The following is a 25,143-nucleotide window of genomic DNA, read 5'->3' as shown; positions in this document are numbered from 1 at the left end:
CTGCAAGATGCGTACTTCCATGTGCCAATTGCACGGAAACATCGGAAGTTCCTGCGCTTCCTCGTCGGCACCAATCACTATCAGTACACCGTACTACCGTTTGGACTGAAGTCTGCACCCAGGACTTTTTCGAAATGCATGGCTGTGGTAGCAGCGCACCTGAGAAAGAACAAGGTGTTTGTCTACCCGTACCTGGACGATTGGTTGATCAAAGCCTCCACCTTCCATGAAGTGCAATTGCACTTCAACAGGACGGCCGTCCTGCTGAATCGTCGGGGGTTGCACATAAATCTGTCCAAGTCTGTCCCGATTCCTGTGCAGTGCCTGCAGTACTTGGGAGCCTCCATCAATACGCTGTCGGCAAGCGTGTCTCCTTCGGAGGAGAGACGCTTATCCATCCTTTGGAAGGCTCAGGCTCTCATAGCTGCTCCATCTACAACAGTGAGGACGGTGTCTTCTCTACTGGGATCGATGGCCTCTTGTATCTTCCTCACTCCGCACGCCCGCCTACACATGAGGCTGCTGCAGGAATGTTTGGAGGAGCAGTGGGACCAGAGGAAAAGGTGTTGGGATGACCGGATTCAGTTGTCTCTTCACGCCCAACAGTCCCTGAGATGGTGGTGCTCAGCAGAGAATCTCCTCAGAGGGGTTCCTTTCCATCCCGACTCAGACTACGGATGCGTCTCTCCTGGGCTGGGGAGTGCATTCAGACCATCTACAGATCCAGGGAACGTGGTCTCCGACAGAGTCCACGTATCACATCAATTTCCTGGAACTCAGAGCTGTTCACTTGGCACTGAAGGGCTTTCATCGGTGCTTCCAGACCAACTCCATGCTTGTGCAGACGGACAATACGACCACGATGTATTACCTCAACAAGCAGGGGGGCTCGAGATCACGCACACTGTCACAGGAAGCGCAGGCGATCTGGCACTGGCTGTTAGCCAGAGGACTGACGATAACGGCAACTCATCTGCCAGGCATGCAGAATGTTCAGGCGGACCCCCTCAGCAGGTTGCTTCACGAAAACCACGAGTGGGTCATAAACGGCAAGTTGCTCGACGACATCTTCGCCATGTGGGGCACTCCAGATGTGGATCTGTTCGTCACTGCCGAAAACAGCAAATGCCGCGATTTCGCCTAGAGGTATTACCAGCCAGGGACTCTGGGGAACGCGTTATGGATCAGCTTTCTGTACGTTTTTCCACCCATTCCCCTAATTCCGGTGGTGCTCATCAAGCTGGCCCGATCCCGGGCGCGAATGATCCTCATTGCGCCGGAATGGCCCAGGCAGTGGTGGTTCACGGACCTGCTTCACCGGTCGATCCTGCCTCATCGGTGGCTGCTGTGTCGGCGGGACCTTCTCACGAAGTTCGGGGGCCAGATGGTGCACCCCAACCTCTCATCTTTGAGTTTGGCGGCATGGCTCCTGAGATAGTGCAATATGGCCTACTTAATGCTCCTTAGCACACGTTTTGTATTGTAGTTTCAGCAATATACATGTGTTTCCACCATACATCAGTCATACATTCATAAGAAATTTCAGTTCCTTTTATTCAGGGTTGTCGTTGGTGTTGTTTTATTTCTGGAGACGTCACAGCCGACACGTGTTTCGTCGTAAACCCCTTCGGCGCTCATGACGAGCTCAGCTCGTCATGAGCGTAACCTGCTGTACGCTGATGACGAGCTGAGCTCGTCATGTAACGCGGGTTTTTGCGAATCGCAGCACGCAGCGGGAAAACCGCTAGCGCGCATGCAGTTAAGGGAATGTAACCCACGACTTTCTCAAGGCTATTCTCCAAAATGTCGTTCTTTATTTGTTGAGGTGATAATTCCAACCCTCAATGGGATTCTGTTTGGGGACTTTATTCGTAGTTGGCACGTTCATCAATGTTGTAACCGGAGTGTCGGTTATTAGTTCAAACAGCTTTTCACTGTAGTTTTCGAGTTTGAATTTCAGTCACCGCTGCCGTTTCTATGGTGCAGCATAGAAACGGCAGCGGCGACTGTACTTCAAACTCGAAAACTACAGTGAAAAGCTGTTTGAACTAATAACCGACACTCCGGTTACAACATTGATGAACGTGCCAACTACGAATAAAGCCCCCAAACAGAACCCCATTGAGGGTTGGAATTATCACCTCAACAAATAAAGAACGACATTTCGGAGAATAGCCTTGAGAAAGTCGTGGGTTACATTCCCTTAACGACGAAACACGTGTCGGCTGTGACGTCTCCAGAAATAAAACAACACCAACGACAACCCTGAATAAAATGATCTGAGATTTCTTATGAATGTATGACTGATGTATGGTGGAAACACATGTATATTGCTGAAACTACAATACAAAACGTGTGCTAAGGAGCATTAAGTAATCTTGTGGCTTTTGCCGAACTAGAAGAGGGAAAGTGGTTCTCTTCTCCTTCTAGCACCGTATTTATTACATAAAAACGTTGACCTAGAATTAGGAAAGGTGAACATTCCCTTGTGGCGCCAAAACCTAGTCAAGTACCACTAGCCGAGCTCAAGTAGTGCAATATGGCCACTTGAATCTTCCTGAGGATTGCATGGACATATTGAAGGAGGCTAAGAGGCCACCTACTAGGACCTCTTATGCTTACAAGTGGAAGAGTTTCTGCATCTGGTGCATGTCTAAGAACTATGATCCGACAACCTGCAAGGAGGATGTTATCCTTCCATACCTTCTGCATCTAGCTCAGTCTGGTCTTAATTTCCATTCCATTAAGGTTCATCTGGCTGCATTGACTGCTTACAGAAAATGCCCTTCGCAGACATCCTTCTTCCAGATTCCTGTGATTAAGGATTTATTGGAAGGGTTGAAGAAGGTGTTCCCTCCTGTTCGGCTTCCTTCGCCTTCATGGGAACTGAATGTGGTGCTGTCCAGGCTGATGAGGGAACCTTTCGAGCCTATTCATAAGGCTTCACTGCAGCACCTGTCTTGGAAGGCGGCGTTCCTCGTGGCCATTACATCGGCCCGCAGGGTGAGTGAAATTCAGGCATTGTGTTGCCAGGAACCTTATACTGTATTTCATGCTGCTAAGGTTGTTATGCATACTCACCCTAAGTTCCTTCCCAAGATGATTTCTGATTTTCATGTTAATCAGACTATAACTTTACCAACATTTTTCCAGAATCCTTCCACTCCAGGGGAACGGTCTCTTCATTCCCTGGATGTCAGAAGGGTGTTGAAATTCTATCTGGATAAGACCAAGGGTATTCGTAGATCCGACCAATTGTTTGTCAACTATGGTTCGGTTAGGACTGGTCTGGCTACTTCGAAACAGTCCATCTCTAGGTGGATTGTGTCATGTATCCAGCTCTGTTATCAGAAAGCGAATAAGACCTTAGGGGGTAAGCCTAAGGCTCATTTTACCAGGGGCAAAGCAGCTACAACAGCTTTGCTTCGAAATGTTCCCATTGCAGAGATCTGCAGGGCGGCCACTTGGAAGTCAGTCCACACCTTTGCTAAGCATTACTGTCTGGACTCTGATGCCAGGGCAGATGCTCAGGTTGGACAGGCTTCGCTGCGGAATTTGTTCGCACAATAGTGGTGTTGTCTATTTTTCTCCACCGCCGGGTTGTTTTTGGATGGGCTTGCCATTCTATTCACTAGATTATGACTATACACAGAGAACCCCTACTACAGAAGAAGTAGTTTTTTACCTGTAACTCCAGTTCTGTAGTAGGGGTATCTCTGTTATAGTCATAAGCGCCCGCCCTCCTCCCTGGTGGAGAAAATGGTACTGTGATTTATGCAGTATTATGGGTGTCTTTCATAGATTCACATGCCTGAATCATTCCCCGTCGTCGAGATGGGAGCCCCCGGTACATAGAAAAGTAATGTCCTATAGACATACATAGAGAAAAGTAGGCCTAAGGGCCTTGCCTTAGTAGCCTATCTATGTCCTTTTGTAAAAAGGACCAAAATCCTGAAGGTAGCCAATCAGCTACCACCTCCCTCTAGAACTTTCCTGCCAGGAGCCTCAGTCTCTCAGATTTTCTACCGCACGTTGTGCTAGGGAGTCTCCACCTGAGCTCTCCTCAGGTTTATTGGATTTATCTCTTTTTTTTCATATAACTTGGATAATTTGCTTCATCAAACAACAATGGCTGATCAACAGAAGAAAGGCCTGTTCAGAGCCTGTTCATCTTGTGGTAAGAAGAGACTGCACGTCGATGACAAGCATGAAACTTGCCTCTACTGTCTTTACCCTGATCATTCTCCTAAAGAATGTAGGATTTGTAGAACATTCTCTACTAAGACTCTTAAAGACAGAGAAGGGAGACTGCTCCTCTGGTTGAACAGACTTAAAACCAGAGAGGATGATGTTCTGTCCTCAGAGGGCAGTGAAATGGCTTCAGTTTCATCAAAACTGTCCTTGAAGAGGCCAAGGGATGCTTCCCCTAGCCCTACAGACGTCCCTCATAAAAAGACTGCCACAAAGTCTTCTGAGGTAAGATCTGACACGTCTGTAAAGGATGCTCCCACCTTCAGAAAGCCGACGCAGTCATCGTCGACGAGTTTGTCGACGTTTTCTTCAAGAAAAACCACCTATGTCTCCACGTCGACAACGACGGTTTCGACGACGATGGCGTCGTCAGCCTCTTCATTGACGACGACGACCACTCAATCGTCGACGACGGGTAAGCCACTGTCATCGATTGTACTGATAAAAAAGCAGTCGACGTTCATCAAAGCTCCGTCGACGTCATCGTCGACACCGACGACGACGAGACAAAAAACGGCGACGCCTACACCGTCGACAAAGACACCATCGACATCTGGCGCACCGTCGACGAAGACATCGACGACGGTAAGAGCATCGTCGACGCCAAAGTCACCGCCGACAATTGCACCGTCGACGACAAAGGCATCGTCGACGACGAAAGCACCGTCGACGACGAAAGCACCGTCGACGACCGCACCGTCGACAACAACATCGCCGACGACCGCACCGTCGACGAGGGAACCGTCGACGACCTCATCGTCGACGATTGAAAAACGATCTACGTCAGCACCGTCGACGACAACATCGTCGACGCCATGGAAAAAATCTGAGTTAATTCCATCAAAAAAGATTACCAAACTTCCTATTACTCCGGATTTGACATCGCCAAGTAGGGTTCAAAAATTACCCCCATCTTGTCTATTGCAAGATGATGAATCAGAGGACGACCAATTCGATCAGGCTACTAGTCCATCGGATCTCATTGTAAAATGCCAGAGCACAGATGACGATGGAGATGAGGTCATTTTTACAGAAGAGACTGTTCAAGCTCAAGTACAGACTCATGTCACTCCAATGATCTGCCTTCCGTCAGCTATAGTCACTGATCTACAATTCTTGATCGAGGACTACAAAAAACGATTTCCTGAATCGCCAGTGGCCCCTTCCACAGAGAAATCTCCAGCATCATCCAGACCGCAACCATCTCCAAAGTCAAGACCACCACCTTTGGACATTCCTCAAGAAAGGGAAACAGTTCATCACATTCAATCTTCTGATGAGGAAGGAGATGAACCAGAAGAAGGAGAGGTTCGAGACGACCTGTCCCACAACAGAGACGATGAAGATTATGTCGCTCATTCTCCAGCCACACCTAAACACAATACTTCAGACTCTCGGCCAGTGGATATAGGCGGATTCCACAATTTGATAGAGAGAGCAGCAACTAGGTTCCACATGTCTATAGAATCACAGGAAACAGATTGTTTCTTATATGACTTTAAGGATCCTATAAAAAAGACGGCTAGATCAATTCCCATAATAGATCACATCTGGGAACAAGGTCAGCAACTCATGCAAACACCTGCATCAGTTTCAATAGTGGTACCTAGACTGGATAAAAAGTATAAGGCACCAACAACAGCACCTACATGCCTTAATACACATCCCAAGCCGGATTCGGTAGTCACCCAAGCCGCACAAAAGAATTCGAGAAATCCGTCCTCGCCACTGTCAGCACCACCAGACAAGGAGGGCAGGAAATTGGATAGCATCGGCAAACGTTTTTCTACAACGTCAGCTATGACTATCAAGGTGGCCAACGCTATTGCGCTACTAGGCAGATACAATAGACAATTATGGGAAGACATTGTCCCGTATCTAGCTGATGTACCCGAAGATTTGAAGGATGAGGTTCAATCACTCCTTAAAGAAGGACAAATGTCAGCATCGGAGATCATCGATTCCGCTGTAGATGTTGCCATGACAGGCTTCAGACAGCTGGCAGGCGCAGCAGTTTTGCGCAGACAAGGATGGCTCAAAGCCACATCCTTCCGACAAGAGGTCCAAACCAAAGTCTTGGACATGCCCTATGACGGACAACACCTATTTGGGGAAAAAATAGATGAGGCCTTGCAGACAGTCAAAAAAGACACAGACACTGCAAGAGCTCTCGGCACATTACAATTTAAGAACCAGTTCTTTCGAGGGAACAGAGGAAGGGGTCAACACTCTTACAGGGGATCATATCAGGGAAAATCCTCTTATTCCTACAATCAAAATCGCTCACAATATCAGCAGCGACAGCAGCAACAAGGTCGTCAGACCTCCTACGGGAGATCGAACTTCAGGGGAAAATCCCAGAGGAAACCAGCCGGCGGCCGACAATGACCATTTCCAGCAGCCAGTTCCCCCACCGTCTTGTCCATTCAAAATTGGAGGAAAATTGACACACTTCCTCCACAATTGGAGATCGATAACAACAGATCGGTGGGTACTCCAATTAATCCAGCACGGTCATTCATTGGAATTCAGTTCAATCCCACCGTTAACTCCTCCTCGCAAAATTCAACACAGGCACCTTCGTTTACTCCTGCAAGAAATCTCTTCAATGTTGAAGAAAGGAGCAGTAGAGCGAGTTCCATCAGCTCAAAAAGGGAAGGGATTTTATTCCCGCTTCTTTTTAATTCAACAGAAGAAGAAGAAATGGAGGCCCATTCTAGATCTCAGGGCACTCAATACATTCTTGAAGAGCCAATCATTTCGAATGGTGACCATCCCGGAAATCCTAGGATCCCTAGAGGAAGGAGATTTTTTGACGTCTTTGGACCTGCAAGACGCATATTACCATATCCCAATACACAAACGCCACAAAAAATTCCTACGATTCGAAGTAGCAGGTCAACACTACCAATTCTGTGTCCTCCCATTCGGCCTCAAATCAGCGCCACGCATTTTCACAAAGTGTCTGGCTCCTGTGGCAGCTTTCCTGAGACAGCAAAATCACCAGGTCTTCCCCTACCTGGACGACTGGCTGGTGAAGGCACCATCTATGACAGACGCGCAAATGTCTTCCAACGCCTGTCTCACTATTTTCCAACGCCTAGGTCTGACTCTCAACTACGAGAAATCGACCTTACAGCCCACCAAAGTTATAACATTCCTGGGGGCAACTCTGAATACAACCTCTTCCAAAGCCTTCCCATCTCAAGAAAGGTAACACAAACTGATAGCTCTGGCTACCACAGTGTCTTCAAAAAACACCATCAAAGTCCGTACTTTCAAGTCCCTTCTAGGGATGATGTCTTCTTGCATACTACTCATCCCTCACTGTCGGCTCAGAATGCCCCCCCTTCAGGAGGCCGTGACCAAGCAGTGGACCCAATGTACAGGTTCTTTCGAGGATCACATCGTCGTTACTCGACAAATAACCAAGGCTTTACTTTGGTGGACAACAGACAAGAACTTATCGAAAGGTCTGACGTTCTTGATACCGGCAACTCCACATGTCATAACGACAGACGCCTCTCTAGAAGGATGGGGTGCAGTCCTTCAGGAATTGCAAATCAGTGGCAAGTGGACAGAACAAGAGAGGACTCTACATATCAACCTCCTAGAATTGAGAGCAGTTCTACACTCTCTACAAGCATTCCTCAATCTCATCAAAAACTCAGCAGTGCTTGTGAGAACGGACAACACAACCACAATGCACTACTTGAACAAGCAGGGAGGGACACGTTCGCTGACACTATCTCGCGAATCGCAAAAAATTTGGAACTGGCTAGTACACAACAACATCAAATTAACAGCAGAGTATGTCCCAGGCAAAGACAACGTCATAGCGGACGCTCTAAGCAGACAGAGGTCACTGTCCCACGAATGGGAACTGGACCAAAGAGTTCTAAACGACATCTTCTTGGAATGGGGGAGACCGCAAATAGACCTCTTTGCCACCAGGGAGAACGCCAAATGCCACAGCTTCGCAAGCTGGCATCCCCAACCGAGGTCACTAGGAAATGCATTTTCCATCGCATGGCGCAACGTGTTTGCGTACGCATTTCCGCCATTTCCCCTGATAACCAGAGTCATTCGGAAAATGAAAATGGAACACTGCACCTTGATTCTCATTGCCCCATACTGGCCGAGACAGCATTGGTTCACGGACCTCCATCGCCTCTCAGTCCAACCATCAATCCATCTGCATCAACATCCCTCTCTACTCTCGATGTCCAAAGGCCAGGTACTCCACCCGAATCTGAAATCTCTCAGATTATCGGCATGGCTCCTGAGTACCGAGAGTTCTGCCACCTAAACCTCCCGCAGGAATGCAAGGAAATCCTAGCTAAGGCAAGAGCAGTTAGCACAAACAAAACTTATTGCTTGAAATGGAAACGCTTTTGTGTTTGGTGTAAGGACAACAATCTCCATCCTTTCAAGATCACTCCAGAGCAGTTACTGCCATATTTACTACATCTGGCACAATCGGGACTTGCACATGCCTCTATTAGAGTTCATCTCGCAGCAATGTCCCGCTTTACAAGAACTTCAAAAGGACCTTCTATAGGGTCCAACAGATTAATAAAACAATTCCTTAAAGGGCTCTATAGATCATTTCCAAGGCCAAGAAGAGTTCCACCAACATGGCACCTTAATGTGGTACTCAACCAATTGATGAAACACCCATTTGAACCCATCCATAGGGCTGACCTCAAATACATTTCATGGAAAACAGCACTTCTTTTGGCTTTGACCTCAGCGAGAAGGGTCAGTGAGTTACAAGCCCTTTCCATACAGGATCCTTTTATGCAGTTCAGAGAGGACAGAGTGATTTTAAGAACTAATCCTCGCTTCATTCCTAAAGTCCCCTCGGACTTCCATTTAAATGAACCACTTGTACTTCGCTCATTCTTCCCAAACCCCAGTACTGTAGCTGAAAGATCCCTTCACTCTTTGGACCTAAAAAGATGTCTAAAAATTTTACCTAGATAAAACAAAACATTTCAGAAAAACAAATCCGCTTTTCATCTCTTTCAGCAGACCTAGAAAAGGCATGCCACTTTCCAAACAAAGCATTTCACGATGGATATCAGCGGCAATTGCTTTTTGCCATGACCAAGCCGGACGTCCATTACATTCTAAAGTCCGAGCGCATTCCACAAGAGCTGTGTCCTCATCGGCGGCACTATTTGCTGGAGTACCGATTCTGGACATCTGCAGGGCAGCGACCTGGAAATCGCTGCATACATTTACCAGGCACTACTGCCTGGATACGGAACTGATGCAGGATGCAGCTGTGGGCCAGGCTGTACTTCGCCATCTATTCCAGTAAGATGAGCCTTCCTCCTTCCCACCGTCCTGCACTGGTATGCACATTTATTTACTTTATTCTTTGTATTGCTGATGGTTACTAGTCGCATGATATGTATTATCTCAGACTGCTTATAATGTTCCATCACAAATGTGCATAATGTATTGCTTGCTACTCTGATTCAGGCATGTGAATCTATGAAAGACACCCATAATACTGGATAAGAAATGCGTTACTTACCTGTAACTGCAGTTATCCAGTATTGGTGTCTTTCATAGATTCACATGCAACCCTCCCGCCTCCCCAGGAAGGTCTCATCTCTCCCTCTATAACATATGTTACGTCTACCTAGCTTGGTGCGTACGAAAATCGGAGAGACTGAGGCTCCTGGCAGGAAGGTTCTAGAGGGATGTGGTAGCTGATTGGCTACCTTCAGGATTTTGGTCCTTTTTTACAAAAGGACATAGATATGCTACTAAGGCAAGGCCCTTATGCCTACTTTTCTCTATGTATGTCTATAGGACATTACTTTTCTATGTACCGGGGGCTCCCATCTCGACGACGGGGAATGATTCAGGCATGTGAATCTATGAAAGACACCAATACTGGATAACTGCAGTTACAGGTAAGTAACGCATTTCATCCTCTCAGCGTTCGGTAATGCAGCTGGGTTGCAAGCACAATTGCTTTTGAGCACATTATAAACCTGAGTTAACCCCACTGCGCCATGCGTTGCAGCTCCCAGAGTCAGTCAGGGCATTCAGTAAACTGTGTTTTATTGCAGGCAGGTTTCGGAAGGGCAGTAAGGGTGCCAGGTGCACTGGTGCAAGCAGACAAACTAGGAACCCGCTTCTCTGGTGGGCTATAAAAATAAAGCCATGACTGGTTTTCAGATACTGCCTAAGACTCCTGGTACCCGGTGCTACTGCACTTAATACACAAAATATAGCTCCGCCCAGCATCTAAGCATACTTGTTCATTACTTTATGATCTGTAACTGACCGAATGTTTCTAAATTTTTGTAATATTTTTTTTAAACACCATTTGCATTGAGCGAGATCGAGAGTAAATTTATTTTGCGTCTGTGCGAGAAAAATTACGTTTAGGGCACTGGTCATCCGAGTAAAGATTCTGCCCAGTGTGTCTCCCAATGCTGTACGGTCCCACCAAAAGCATATGTCAAAGCCAATAGGTCCAATAGGCGAGACCTATTGGCTCACGCTGGTCTCGCCAAGAAAATGCTTGAAAACAGGATGAAGATGGAGATTAATTATGGGCAAATGGGAGATGCAAGCATTGACGTGGGTAATGCTCACCCTTCTTCTTGCCCTGCTAATCCCAGCCCAGGTGCAAGTAGTTTTATGTTTCAAGGGCCGAATACTATTTTACGCCTCCCTACCTCTATCAGCAAGGCTTGTTTAAAGGCAGGTGCAATATGGCACCCTCTTGTGGTCACTTCTGTAGCCAATGTTCTGCATCAGACCCAAAGTCCTGGAAAGGCATATCTCCTGTAAAAGCACTCGCAGCATCGCTGCCTCACAGTGGCATACCTGCATGAGCCGCTCACTCAAAAGAAGCATTGGCATAACCAATAGGTCTCGCCTTTGTGACCCTATAAGTGTTTAGCCATGCAACACTTGATGTTGTTGCACCAAGGATATTGTGCTAGATAACTAAACCCTTATAAGGTCCTAAAGACAAGACCTATTCGCTATGCCAATGCTTATTTGTTTGGTGACCAATTGATATTCTTCGCTGGTTAACTTTATACATACTTCCCCTGACGAAGGGCTACCTGCCCGAAATGCATCTGGAGATATGTGAAAATGGACATATGGACTTATTGACAGTCAATTGATTTAATCTGGATATGAAGCATCCATATCTCACGAATAAACAAATAAACAAACATTTGATCAGCTTCTATCTTTCTTAGAACTTCAGTTAAACATTTTGCATCCTGCTGCTAGCAGGCTTTCGGCTGTGCACAGGGGGATGTTGCTGAGTTAAGCGCCACCACTCTTACATATTTACATGTACATTACCATACAGCATTCCTTTGAAGCCCGACCTATTTGCATTGCCAATGCTTGCTTTTGGGAAGGAGTTCAGATAACAGGGGGGACTGCGGTTCAAGAAGCCAGAGATGGTGTCGCGGTTGCAAGCCCTGTGTGGGACACCCTTCCTCCATAGTTTTAGGCTTCTTAAAGAAGCATACAAAGGCTGTGAAACTTTGCTTATGACCCCTGTGGTATCCAGAGAACATCTCATAAGTACCCAGGTAGGATGCCTATAGATAGGAGTACAATAGCCACAACGTATGCTTGACCCACCACCTGTCATTGTTATGATAGGGCAGTTGTGTTGTGCCTTTAATATATATCAGCTAATCTGTCTTTACTGTGACGCTTTCCTTGTCCATGTTGTGGTTTTATTTTGCCCAGTACCACTTGCTGTGTGATTCTCTGTTTTTCACGACCACTCGACTTAACACTTGTGATTATTTCTTCTTCTCTCTCGTCTGTCTCCAGGTAGCAGCGAAGGTGCAGGGTGCCCTTTCCATGCCGGTGTCGCATTGCTACGGCTCCCCTCAGTACAATTGATTCTGGCAGCCTCGATGGTAGTGGTTGCTGGGCTGGTGGCCTGGTACGTGATATGAAGGACTGAACCTACTTGGAGCCTTTCCTGTGAAGGCCAAAAAATGAAGACTGGCAAAAGCTATTTCTACAAAAATTACCAACCGTCCATTATCAAGCATCTTGGCCAGAATTGAAGGAAATGCACTTAATTATGTAAACCAAACCCCAGTGTGAGAGGACTCGATCATTATCACGAACCAAGGCTCATCCTCTGGAAATCATAGCATGGCTAAGGAAAATGTCTTGCTTTTAGACACTTATTTTAAGTTTTAGTTGAAATACTGCCAAGAAACGGGTGGCTGGGCACCTGCATGATGCCATATCACCGGTAGATGTTTGTGAATGCTCCCAGCGATAAAAATGAAGACTGAAGTTATACTCAATAACCATACGGGCCAGTAAAGGAGTGAGATCTCTGATGTTAATTACAGATATACATGATTTTGAATATGCATCTTTTTGTGCTTTTATCGAGTTGGACCAAGCTTCTGACAGACAGACAGACAGACAGACACCCTCACTCTCTCACATGCTTTCTCTAACGTTCTCCTTAGGAGAGTCCTAAAAACTACCTAATGAGCCTAGGCTAGGAAAGAAACTCGCCTCTGTATTATTAGTGTAAGCATAATGACCGGTTACTCACCGGTAATATTCATTACTCCGAGTCGTAGCCCTCCCCGTCCCAGTCCTTACCAATGAGCATAGCTCCTCCCACCAGAAACTCCCAAGCAACTAAAAACCCATCCCTTCCCTCCAGGCCACACCCACACCCTAAGGCATATAACCATGTGACCCGCCCATCCACATCCTGTACCACCAAGCACAAGAAGCCGAACAGGGAGGGAGGGATGGGAACCAGGACTGGGACGGGGAGGGCTACGACTCGGAGTAATGAATATTACCGGTGAGTAACCGGTCATTACCTCCTCGTCAGCCCTCCCCGTCCCAGTCCTTACCAATGAGCAGATACCAAAGCAAGAATCGGCTTCACACAGTAGTAAAACAGACTCAAGTCGCCCAGGCAGGAAGGCACACAACCCGAGCAGAACGCAACCCAGCGTCCCCAAACCCAGGAGACACAGTCCCACACATCAACCAACGACAAGAGGACATAAAAGCGCGAGGAGAACACCCAGCAGCATACATGCAGAACACAGCCAGGGAGGCCCCCCGGAAGCAAGCCCAAGAAGCAGCCACCCCCGAGGCCAGGAACCTCGAACCGACCCAGGCGCCAACACACCACAAGCCCAACAGCAGGCCGCACAGCGGACACAGCCACCGACGGAGAGCAGCCACAAAAGGCCCCAAAACAGGACCAGCCAGACTAAAGGCAACAAAAAGGGAAAACCACCCCATAAAAAAGGCACCGCAGGAAGGAGGAACACCTCCAGAGCCCGCACAGCCGTCAAACAGATTAGCCGCACCCAAACCCCAGAAAGAGGAACAGGATAGAAAACAGGCAGAACCAGAAACTCCAACGAGGAGCAAAGGAACGAAAGAACGGCACCAGGAGGAACCATCCAAAACCACCCGGACACCAAGGGGCGCACCGGCCCAACGCCCGAACCCTGAACGGCCAACACATCTGCCCACAGAGCACGCAGGGAGGACACAGCCCGACTCAAGTCGAAGCCAACCGCCCAGAAACCCAAGACACGCACCGGAATCCAATGCATACACACCCCGTGCCGGACAGTAAACCAGGAAGGAAAACCCCACGACCGGCACAGGACAGGAGAGGCGAAGGGCAACCGAACAGAGGAAAGGCACACAGCAGGCCCCCACCCAACAGAAGAACAGGGCAACCACCCCCCAGACAGCGCCGGACCAAACCAGAGAACAACCTCAACCCAAGGCGATCCTCGGAGATGCAAAACAGGACCAACAACGGAACCTCGAACCAGGCCAGCAAGAGGCTCAACACGGACCGGGAGGGAAACACCCCACGCAGGTGAGTCGCCACAAGAACAAAACCCCCGGCAGACAGAAAGCCCAAAGGGAATGTCAAAAAGTACCACCAGGGGACATAGTCACAGCAAAGGCAGGATCCAAACCCAGGCCTCCGAGGGCGGGCACCACCAAAGGTACAAGAAACACCAACTAGCCAAAGCTCCAAGGTACCACCACACAGTCCGACCAGACCGACAGGAACCACAAGAGGAGCCAAGGCAGAAAGAGGCCAGGCCAACCGAACCGACCACAGGAGAAAAAGAAAGCAGAAGAAGGACCCAAACCCACACCAGTGCGAGCCTGCGCCACCAGAGGCACAAGACAAACCATCGAGCTAAAGCTCTCCGGTCAAATGAAAGCACCACAAGAACCAAAACCACCAAGGGACATCACGAAAGCAGAGGCAGGATATGAACCCAACTCCAGAGTGAGCCCACGGCAGCAGAGGCACAAGACATACCATAGAGTAACAGGTCCAAGGACAATCAACGCCCAACAAGCCCAAGACAGTCACAGAGGCAACCGCTCACGGGACATAAAAGGGCAGCAACGCAAGAGGAGCGAACCACCAGCCAACAGGACCACCCGCGGCCAATGGCCACACCCCCCGGAAACAACAGCAGACAGCCCAAAGAAGCCGGAACCCAAAGCCCCAGAGCAAGACACACCAGGAGGAAACAAGCGCCAACGGGCCCAAGGAACAAACCCCACAGCAGCAGACAACAGCCGCCTAACATGGAGCCGCCGGGGAGAAGAGGAAGACTGAGCCCCCAACAACCACCGCAGTCCTCGCAACAGAGCCAGCCCGCAGGGCACCGGCGGGAAGACCCCACCAACCGAGGCGCCGAAACCACCCAACGAACAGTAGCACCCGAGTGGCGCAAAGAATGGAAGACTCCAAGACCAGAATCCACCCAAACCGACTCAGGAGCCAGCAAACACCCAGTGAAAGGGCCGGAGCCGGAAGGAAAGAAGAGGAAGAATCTACCAACCGGCCAAGGATGGGAACACCCGGAACCCCAGAGCAGGGCAAACAGAGTAGCTGAACAAAACCACCCAGGGAGCCAAAGGTCAGCAAACACACCAGGAGACGCAGACCATCCAAAAGGCAGCCCCAAAAAGCGGAAATGAACACCCCCACAGAACGTAGGAACCACCACGAAGCCGCGTGAACTGTCATATGAAAGCAGGCGTCCCAAAGAACCAGAGAATCCAGGAAAACCCACCAACAGGAAGAGAAGAAACAACCGAAGAGACACCATCATGAAGGAATGAAGAGGGTACCACACAGGCCCAACAGAAACGAAGCCCCGAAAACCGAGAAAGAAAGTCCGACACATCGCCAGAGAACCCGGAACAGGGGCAGCGCAGAACCCATCCAGTAGCCCAGCCCAACAAGGAGGGACCAGAAGAAGAGGAAGCACTCAGAAAACCCCGGGACATGTGGAAGGAAGGAACCCACCGGCCGCGCACCACACCACAAAAGGGTCGGGCAATCAAAGGTAACGAAAGGCAGACCAAAAGCCCGCACACAACCCGTAAACTACCCACACCGAGTAATCGGACTGGAGCCAACAAGAACGACCGCAGCCGCCAAATCGAACTAGGGCACCAACGGAACCCCAAACTGGACAGAGCCCCCGAAGGAAAGCCCCATCACAGCAGCCCCACAAGCAGCACCGCCTCCCCAGGCCAGAAGCACAATAGCCATCGAACAGCCACAGAGGACCAAGCCGCCGCCGTACCAAGGGAACCGAAGGACAAATCCGTCAGGAAACGCAACAGCAGTCCCAACCTGGAAAAAGAATCAGAGGGAACGTAGCCCACAGCACCCGGTAGTCCAAGGCGGCCTCCCAACCAGGCACCAACCAGGCCCGACCATGCCCAACTCCCGAGAGCAGACCAGAGCAGGCGAATCCAGGGAGGCAAGCCCGTAGGCCGCAGAGAAACCTCGACAGCCACAGAGAAGCAACCGAACCCAAAAGCAGGGGCAAGGCACAGACAGAACTGTAGGACCAGAGGCAGAAAAAGATGGATCCAAGGCCACGCAACAAGCAGGACCACAGAATAAGAAGGAACGGCACCCACAGATACCAACAGGCACCGAGAAGGCACACCAGCCAGCAGGGATCGACCATCACTACAGCCAGGACACCACAGCGAACCACTGTAAAGGACACCCCACCGCCAGAGCCAGGGGAAAAACAAGCGTGACAACATCCTTCCACCCCCCATCAAGCACACCGCTCACAGAGTACAGAAAGACGGAGGCCTACAAGCCCCAACAACAGGAAAAAGGGGAAAAAGTCTACAGACTTCCCACCTCCCAAGGGCCAAGGGAACCCCAAACAGTCCCAAACACGTAGCAGAACACCATGAAGCCTGCCCACAGGACTCACCCGAAACCATGTCCGGGGCCACGACAGCAAAGCATCCAGCACATGACAACAGAGAAGGAGCAGTGGAAGACCCAGCGACCACCCCCCCCAGTCACAGCGGAGCCCAAACCACACATCTCCAGTAGGGGAACAGAACAGAGAAAGTAGTGCCCAGACCAAGCAATGCAAGATCCACAAGGGCCAAACAGGGAACGCCACACCCCAACAGGATAGTAGGCCAGCCCAAACATGACATAAAGAGGGAGTCCCAGACCCCCCCAAACACCATGATCCCACTAAAGCAGGGACTCAAACGCACATGAAACCACAGGTATCCAAGGGGAACAAAACACAGCCGCCAAGCAGACCGTCACACACCCACCTGAAAGGAGGACAGACGTGCGGAGAAGCCAGCCATGCACAACACCCCCCCCCACCCCGGGCGAACCCGCTAGGACAGGGAATCAACCTGGAAGAGGGGAGGCCCCAGCAGGAAGACAAGTCGTGCCGCCACCACGGGTCCCCTCCAGAAACAAAAGCAAAGCCCCACAAAAGGGGCAGAGAGCGACCCACGGCCGGAGAAAGAGGCCAGGGGAGAAACCAAGGACCTACAGCACACAGAGTCCCGACCCCCCAAAGAACCGGCCCCAGGCAGGCGTTTTGTAAAGGTAATAAAGCACATTACTTCCGTAAAGGGCAGGCTAAAACACCCATCACGCTCCACCGCACATAGAGGATTATGTCACAGCGGTAAACAGAAGCAGCCGAGGCGCAGCCCAACACAAGCAGAACACCAGGGCCCCCCCCCAGACGGAATGACAAAGGGATGCACAGGAGAAAGAAGAGGCAGCCCAAAGATCCACACAGACATGGGAACAGTGGAAAACGTAACGGCGCGCTTTCCACAAGCACCAGTTGTGTCATAGAAGGACACATGTCACGTGTTGGCGGGGGAGGAAATGCGACACGCACAGAACCATACGAGGCTGAAGCAATGCCAAAACCCGAAACCGGGTCCAAAGCCGGAAACAGCGCACGGGACACCACATCCTTGCCCCCGAACACCCGGACAAACCAATGGCAGCAAACGGAGGGAAACACGGGCCCGTCACGAGCACCCAGCCTCCAAACACACTACCAAGGAGGAGCCAAACCGCCACGCCACAGGCGAGCAGAGAGGCCAGCCGCGCCCAACACACCCCCCCTCCCACCCCGGGTGAACCCGCTTGGGCAGGGAACATACCCGGAAGAGGGGAGGCCGCAGCAGGGAGACACCACCCCACACCAGGCAGTCAAGGCCCCCCAACCCCACGGTCCCGCTAAAGCAGGGACTCGAAAGTACATGAAAAGAAGACCGGTACAACTGGGGAACAAACGGCCGCCCAGCAGGCCGTTTCACACTCACCCGAAAGGAGGCACCGGTCCAGCACCTCCCCACAACGAAGTTGCCAGGAAATGAATTCCGCAGAAAAAACAAACAGGATGTGGATGGGCGGGTCACATGGTTATATGCCTTAGGGTGTGGGTGTGGCCTGGAGGGAAGGGATGGGTTTTTAGTTGCTTGGGAGTTTCTGGTGGGAGGAGCTATGCTCATTGGTAAGGACTGGGACGGGGAGGGCTGACGAGGAGGTAATGAAAATGTGACCAGTAATGGCTCAAGACTATTCACAAAGAAATGCCCTGCTCACCTGGAGACCTCGGTTATGCATGGGGTCATTCACCCAGCCTTCGCAGGCATCTCTAAAGTTTGGGAGCCCATTAGTTGTTTTTCTGGGTTTGCCATGCCCCATTCATGAAATCATGGTTGTGCAACACCTTATTCACCCATCACCATCACTGGGCCACACACTTGTTATCCAATGTGTATCTGAAGCTCTTCAGATAAGTACCTTAAAACATAATTTCATTTGTACCGTCGTTTTTTTATGCAGAATGATAGTTCATAACTATAATGACAAAATGTGGTTTCCACCAGAAATTGTTCTGCGTGTTCTAGATAAGACATACAGTATTAGGTTTCGGTCCGGTCCAGTGGTGCAAGCGGATTCATATGTGTACTCGTCGGCTGGCTTCCACCCATACTGCATAAGACCATACATTTCTCCTCATACTGAAAACTCCTAAAAACTTAAGGCTCAATTGTGTCTATGGTTGCACTGCTTCTGTGTCTATGTACAGAGTACCGACTGGTAAAGAGAATTGTACATCATAGGTAATACTTGCTAAACGCATCTAAGATACATTAACAAGTGTGGTACTTCCGGATGAAGAAGACAAGACACAAGCACGACAAATAGTACATGTGGGGCAATATCACTTGTAACGGGAGGTGCAAGTGAACCTTGTTGAAATATTGGCTATCCACAGTCCAGGTTATAATCTTAAACTGAAAGGTGTGGTACAGCTACATGAAAAGTTGAAAAAGGCCACAAGCAGTGAAAGCATGGTGCATACACCAATTGACACTGCTTACCAGAAAATGATCTGGCACCGTGATCCTCCCCTTCCCCAAATCAAGAGGTCTTACGGAGGTAGCACAGGGCAGGATTTTTTTTCTCAAGATTTCTTTTATATATTATTTTTCTATAGCACAGTGGAGACATATTAGAGACTATCACAATTCACAGTTGATGAGGTGATTTACATTATTACAGTTTACGAAGTGCCCTGTTAATCTGTAAAGAGGGATCCAGAAGATAATGAGCACATACGTGGATGTGTTCAGTTCTGCATCTGTGGTCTTAGGCTAGAACACAGATATACATCTCCGTTAAATTAATGGATTCCATCCATAGATGACATTCCAGTGGGAGTGGGGTGGGGGGAGGTCTTGGGAAATGAAACAAGTAGGTACATGCTGCCATGGTTGCGTAAAGAGGTGCATTTGGTTGAGCCATAAACTTTGAGTAGGGGGTTCCAACTTAGGTCCAGGTCAGTCAACACCAGATTTTGAAAACAACCACCAATTTAGGAAATATATTCCTTTTAAATTCATTGTATGTAAAGTTATCTTAAGTGCATATCCTCAAAATGTGGCCTGGGTTCATCACTTCCAAGCCTCTGTTACACATCCTGATTTAAAGTCAGATCAAAGCCTCGCAGTGTAGGTGGACGGTGATTTCACCTGTGAAGCAACAGACTACAAATCTAAAATATCAATAGTATTTGGTGTCCGGGCCATTACTTAAACAACATGTTATAGTTTAGTATAGTTAAATAAAAGGCAAGGGAGAACAGGAAGATATACACAATTAATAAAAGTTGAATGCCTTTTTATTTCGAAATAATTAATATTTTGTGGACATAAAACACTTTGCTTTGCCAGCCTTCTCAACGCTATGTTGTTCCAAATCAAACTACCCGAGCAATGTCCACCTACTACATGAAATGCCTCAACACTTTCTCATTACAGCCTACAATTTAAGCAATAAAAGAGCCTTTTTAGTGCCAGAGAGATGTCTCAGCTCCATAGTCCAGCGCCTCTGAGCTCCGTCTTTCTATGCAAGCAGCTGACTGAGAGCAGTGTAACTAGTCGTCTTACTCTAGTGCTGTCAGAGGCGACTGCTGCTTAACGATGATGAGGGGGTGGGAGGGAATGGGAAAAAAATCCCTTACCTGTCTGTCACCCGCTGCCTCTCTGTCCTCCTTGCCCGCTTTCAGGACTTCAGGGCCAGGAACAGGAAGCACCCAGGCTTCCAGACTCCGTTAGCCAATCACAACGCTGCTGATAGCAATGTTGTGATTGGTCCAAGTGCTGTGTTTCAGTACACAGAGAAGGGACTGGGAGCTTGGCATGTTCCCCACCGGGCTATGCAACACAGCCCGGTGGAGAACATGCTAAGTGTGCATGACTGTTTGGCCGGCCAAAGACAGACAGCCAAACTGTCATGCGCACTTACAGAATGCCACCACTCCTCTGCCTGCTCCTCTGACCCAGCCCAGCCTCACCCCTAACCAGTTGAGCAACAACACAAAAGATAAAATGATAATCACAATGCGTTATTTTATTTTTCCTTTTTCACCTGCTCACAGAGCAGTGGGGTGACGAACTGCAGTAAAAAATGGCGAGGTGTGCAATCAATGTAAAGCAAACATGCTATCAGAGCTCCCGAGGCTGAAAACTTAACTACCGTCTTATGTCACAGCACAGAGCAGATCACTGTGACCGTATGGCACTTGAAACAACCCCCACTTCAGCTAAATGTTTTGGGCAGAAAGATAAACTTTAAAGTCAAGGGAGAACCCCCCTCCCAAGATAATCTCGTCAGAGATTGCAGCTTTGCAAACTGGTAGAAAGTATCTGAGCAACTAATTTCTTTTTGTGTACATTTCCGTTTTATAATATTTACTCTCTGATGCAAAGGAAACCACGTCATCGAATGTTTAGTATTGAAAACAAGCAAGTAGAAAAATATCCTTAGTTTCAAACTGGGAGCGTAACAGTTGAGGTGGGCATTTGTGTCCTACACCCCAAGCCTTTTCCAGTAACACATATAGTGTTTGGGTGATAAAGCTGAGCGCATGTTCAGAGCTGACCAAGATAATTTTTTTTTATACCAGCTTTACTGTGCATCATATAAACAGATCAGATACCAAAAATAAACGTTTATAACTGCAACTAAGCCTACAATTAAACATACAGTAGAACACATTGTGGGGGAGAAGGATCAATATGGAGTGTGTGCTGCAGGTGAAAGTTATGAGGAATAAAGTAAGAAAACAAAAGCGTATCATGGAATGCTGAAAGTAAAAGAACTTCCATGAAAGTGAGCAGTGGAAGGAAACAAGTAAAGAGGCTGTGCTCCATGGTAGGGACAAAAACAAATGGATAAAGCAAGCCATCAAATTAGAAGCAAGCAAATGAATGACAAGAAAGGCAATCAATGCTAAGCAATGGGGGGTGGGTATGTTCCCAATAGGTCTCTGGCAACCAGACAGCATAAACATTTTAGTCATCTTGAAAGTCATAGCACCTATTTCTCACCAAAACCTTGTGCTTCACGGAGTTCTGTCCACGATTTGAGGGCAAACTTGAACCGTTTATGCAAGGCATTAGATACACTTTTTGAGTGGAATATCTACCCTTTTATGGTAAGTACATCAAACTAGTAGTATTTGTCTTAATTAAGTAGGACTTTTTTTGCAGGTTCATGTCACTGAGCTGTGTCAGGTGACGTGTAAAGAGGAATCAGGCAAAGCTCGTAAGCAATCTTTAACAATAGCCCTGATAAACAGAATGTTTTGTTTTCACGTTTTAAATGGTGAAACCTAAATACCCCAAATCATAGAAATGAGAACTATTGCTTGTGCTCATCTGAAAAGATAGAAAATTCACTCTTCTATGTTTTTTAACGGCTACTCTAACCTCTCTGATGTTCCTCTTGGATGGTTTGTATGATTATGCAATGCTTTCTGACATGAATATTTGCCCAGACCATGTTTTTACGAATTCACTTTGTCCACGTACCCTGGTGAGCTAGATTTCCTTTGCTGCTCTGGGGGGCCTCTGGTGATCTGCGTTGTAAGGATCGCTGGCATAGGGGGAAAAAGGTAACTGTGCCAGCCACTCCATAGCCATATCTGTGATCATGGGTCCTAGGACTGGCACAGAAAGGAAGAGAGTCTTCCTATAATATTGAACTGTGCATTCTTGAAAGGAGCTTCTGCTTGGTATCGTTATACCAGTTTGAGCTTCATGCTTAGTTCCCCCATGGATCACAGCCTTGTTTCATTAATATTATTCTACATTTTGAAGGAATACTCTGTGCTAGTTGTTATAATTCCGCATTTTAAAAAGTGTGTGGGGGGGTTGCTTATGTTTTTGGGGAGTGAGCATTGTGATGCACAACATAGCCCTTCAGTATCCTAAGGATGCTTTCGAAGTTTTCAAATCTACTTTATGAATGCAAGATTTCAGTTGCAATACATAGGACCGTAGCTTTAACTCTTTAGGCCTGTTGGGTATTTTGATATAGGAATTTGTATATCTTTTTAGCTATACAGTGCAACTGACATTTGTGTATTTTTGTGAAAAGTTTTTTTGTTTTTTTTTAATCCTGCCTGTTGTTCTTATTTGAGAGAAGCACTTTAAGACCCCACTGGTTGCTAGAGGCACTTGTGTTGGCACAAATAGACTTTTCCAAATCAGTCATCGTGGCATGCTATGTCCTGCTAGCCATTTGTTGGTAGGCACTAGATTAGGTGTTGTTTGCAAAAATACCCAGAAGTCCAAGGGAGTCCAGGGAGACCTGAACCCTCATGCAAGTAAGCACATTGGCCCCACATCCCCTTGGTTGATAGTAACAAAAAAAACAGTAATACCCTTTGTACCCAGTCTCACTGCACCTGTTGTACTATTGATACTGATAGCTATGGACCTGGCCAGTAGTTAATTCCCCTTGGATTAGCCTTGCTGTTTGAGCTGATATACCAGAGCAGTGGTGTGCAGGAGGTACCTACCATATGATTGTCTTTTGATGATGCCAGATGTTGGGCTCATATGACTGGCTCTGCCAGACTAATGCACAGTGAGACAGTCGACACAGTAAATAAGGTTGAATAATCCTACTGACCTATTGTGTACAGCCAACAGAAGCTGTGGTTAAGAGACTGGTTGAGGTTTGCTGTATCTGTTCTTGTTGTGCTTCTGCTGCTAGCTTTCCAATCTCAGGGTGCCATTCTCAAGCTTCTGGTCCTCATCTAAAAAGGCTTTTTTACCCAGGACCACTTGTTATCAATCGAAGAATACTGTAAACAGTGCTAGGTTTTAGGTCCTGTGTCATAAATCTGTACCAATTACAATTATGAGCTTGTCAGGTCTCAGACCTAGAATAACGTTTTTTAATATTATGTAGAATCTTTTCTAGCCTGGTATTAAACAAGGCATGTGCACACACGTCTTCTCATGTTCTATATAAATAGTATCTAGGAGCAACATTTTTTCCTCAATTCATTCGTAAAGTGTGTTTCATCTTAAAGCCATGGCTGTTTACCACTGGGTGCTCACTCATGGTCTAATATGACCACTTATGACGTGTGCCTGAAAATACTCAAACTTACCTACTGATGTGAGTATACTTTTTGCAAAGTCTTCAGTCAGTTTATGATTCTTGTATTTTGAGTATGTGTATCCTGAAGCAAGTTGCATTTCCTTACAACTGGTATGATCCTAGGTAACTATTTCAGATTAAAGGCCCAACATCTATGCACTTGTTTGTAGTAAGTGTTCAGTTGTATAGAATACAGGGTTATTCATTTTATCTACTCGCAAACTTTGATTGTTTTTCCAAGTGAATGCTTGCTCCCAAGATCACAATGTCTGCTATAGATTGTTGCTTTCGGCAGTCCACAATGTTTATGACTAAATCTGTGTTGCTGCTAAAATCAAAAGTGTTTTCAATTTCGCAGCACTATAGTTACAAGAAAATGGGATTTAGCTTAATTTATTTGCATTCATTTGCACTCAAAAATTGAAACACTTGCAACTATCAAGCACACCACGTCTTACTTCTTTCACTCATTATGGTCTGGCTTCACAGCACAGCTGTTGCCAGACAATTATGTGAGCATTACTTGAGAGTGCTTAGGGTCCGTCAAAATGTTGGAAGCCAGGTTTACATTTTGTTTATTTTTCCTGTATTGAATCTTTTATAGATTCACATGCTTGAATCTTCCCCGTCGTCATGATGGGAGTCCCACTGTAACATAAGAAATAGCAGTAATACAGTATCACCATAGACCTCCATAGAACAGAAAACTCACTTGAGTAACTTTTCAGCCTCATTTTAAAACATCCAAACTTCAATCACAGCTGAGACCTCAGAGTTCCCTTCCCCCAGAGCCACCATACCTCAGATTTCTTACCGCATGTCGTGTGATAGGGATTCTCCCTGAGCTCTGCAGTATTTTCTTCTCAACTTTTGACCATCAGTCTCTGCTTTAGCTACTCTCAAGGTATTTCTTGGACTTTATACTTTTGACCTTCCTGCTTTGAGATGCCAGAGCCTAAAAAAAGTCTGTTTAGGCCCGGTAAGACCTGTGGGAAGTGTAGGCTTTTTTCAGAAGACCCCCAAAAACAGTGCCTATATTGCCTCTACCCTGACCACAAACCCAGGGAATGCAAGTATTGACACTTTTTCAGCTAAAACCCTCAAAGATAGGCTGTTACTCTGGCTACAGAAGAGAAAGGTTGCTTCATATCGGATTCTGAACCTGAGGCAAAGGCCCATTCTTTCTCAAAGAAAAGAAAGGAGGGCAGTCCCTCCTGACATCATGGGGACTCAAAGAGATCTAAGTCCCGGAACAAATCTGAGCCTACACACCACAAGAAGCCTCAGTCAGAGGCTTCAAAACCCTCTTCAACTTCTGTGTCTGCTTCTCTGACTCCTCTCAGAGACCAATCTTCTTGACCGTTGACAGCGTCGAAGATTTCACTCTCCTCAAGAAAACCAGAAGTTCCTGCACCGTCAATGGCTTCATCGGCGACAACTACGACAACAACTGTCAAGACATCAATGACAGCAACGGCGATGGGAGCTTCGATGACAGTAACCATGTCGACGAGGCCTTCACTGTCGACGAGAATCTCACCATCGACCACAGGTTTGTTGACGGTTCCAGC

The 25,143-nt window shown here is 47.6% G+C and overlaps 1 protein-coding gene across 2 annotated transcripts in view; it reads left to right on the top strand.

Moving 5' to 3' along the window:
• The window catches only part of HMOX2 (heme oxygenase 2), a 233,491-nt gene extending 220,848 nt beyond the window's left edge, over window positions 1-12,643 (top strand). Inside the window, exon 6 of one of the 2 annotated variants that reach the window (XM_078662904.1) lies at window positions 12,088-12,643. In XM_078662904.1, coding sequence (XP_078519030.1) covers window positions 12,088-12,215 — 128 coding nt within the window. In that variant the 3' untranslated portion in view covers window positions 12,216-12,643. The remainder of the gene's footprint in view (window positions 1-12,087) is intronic. The other variant, XM_078662903.1, reaches the window with a different exon arrangement.
• The last annotated feature ends 12,500 nt before the right edge of the window (window positions 12,644-25,143 follow it).

Source organism: Lissotriton helveticus, chromosome 10 (assembly GCF_964261635.1).
Source record: "Lissotriton helveticus chromosome 10, aLisHel1.1, whole genome shotgun sequence".
Lineage (NCBI taxonomy): Eukaryota > Metazoa > Chordata > Amphibia > Caudata > Salamandridae > Lissotriton > Lissotriton helveticus.
Note: the sequence above shows the minus strand (reverse complement) of the source record. Positions and strands in the feature narration are given on the sequence as shown.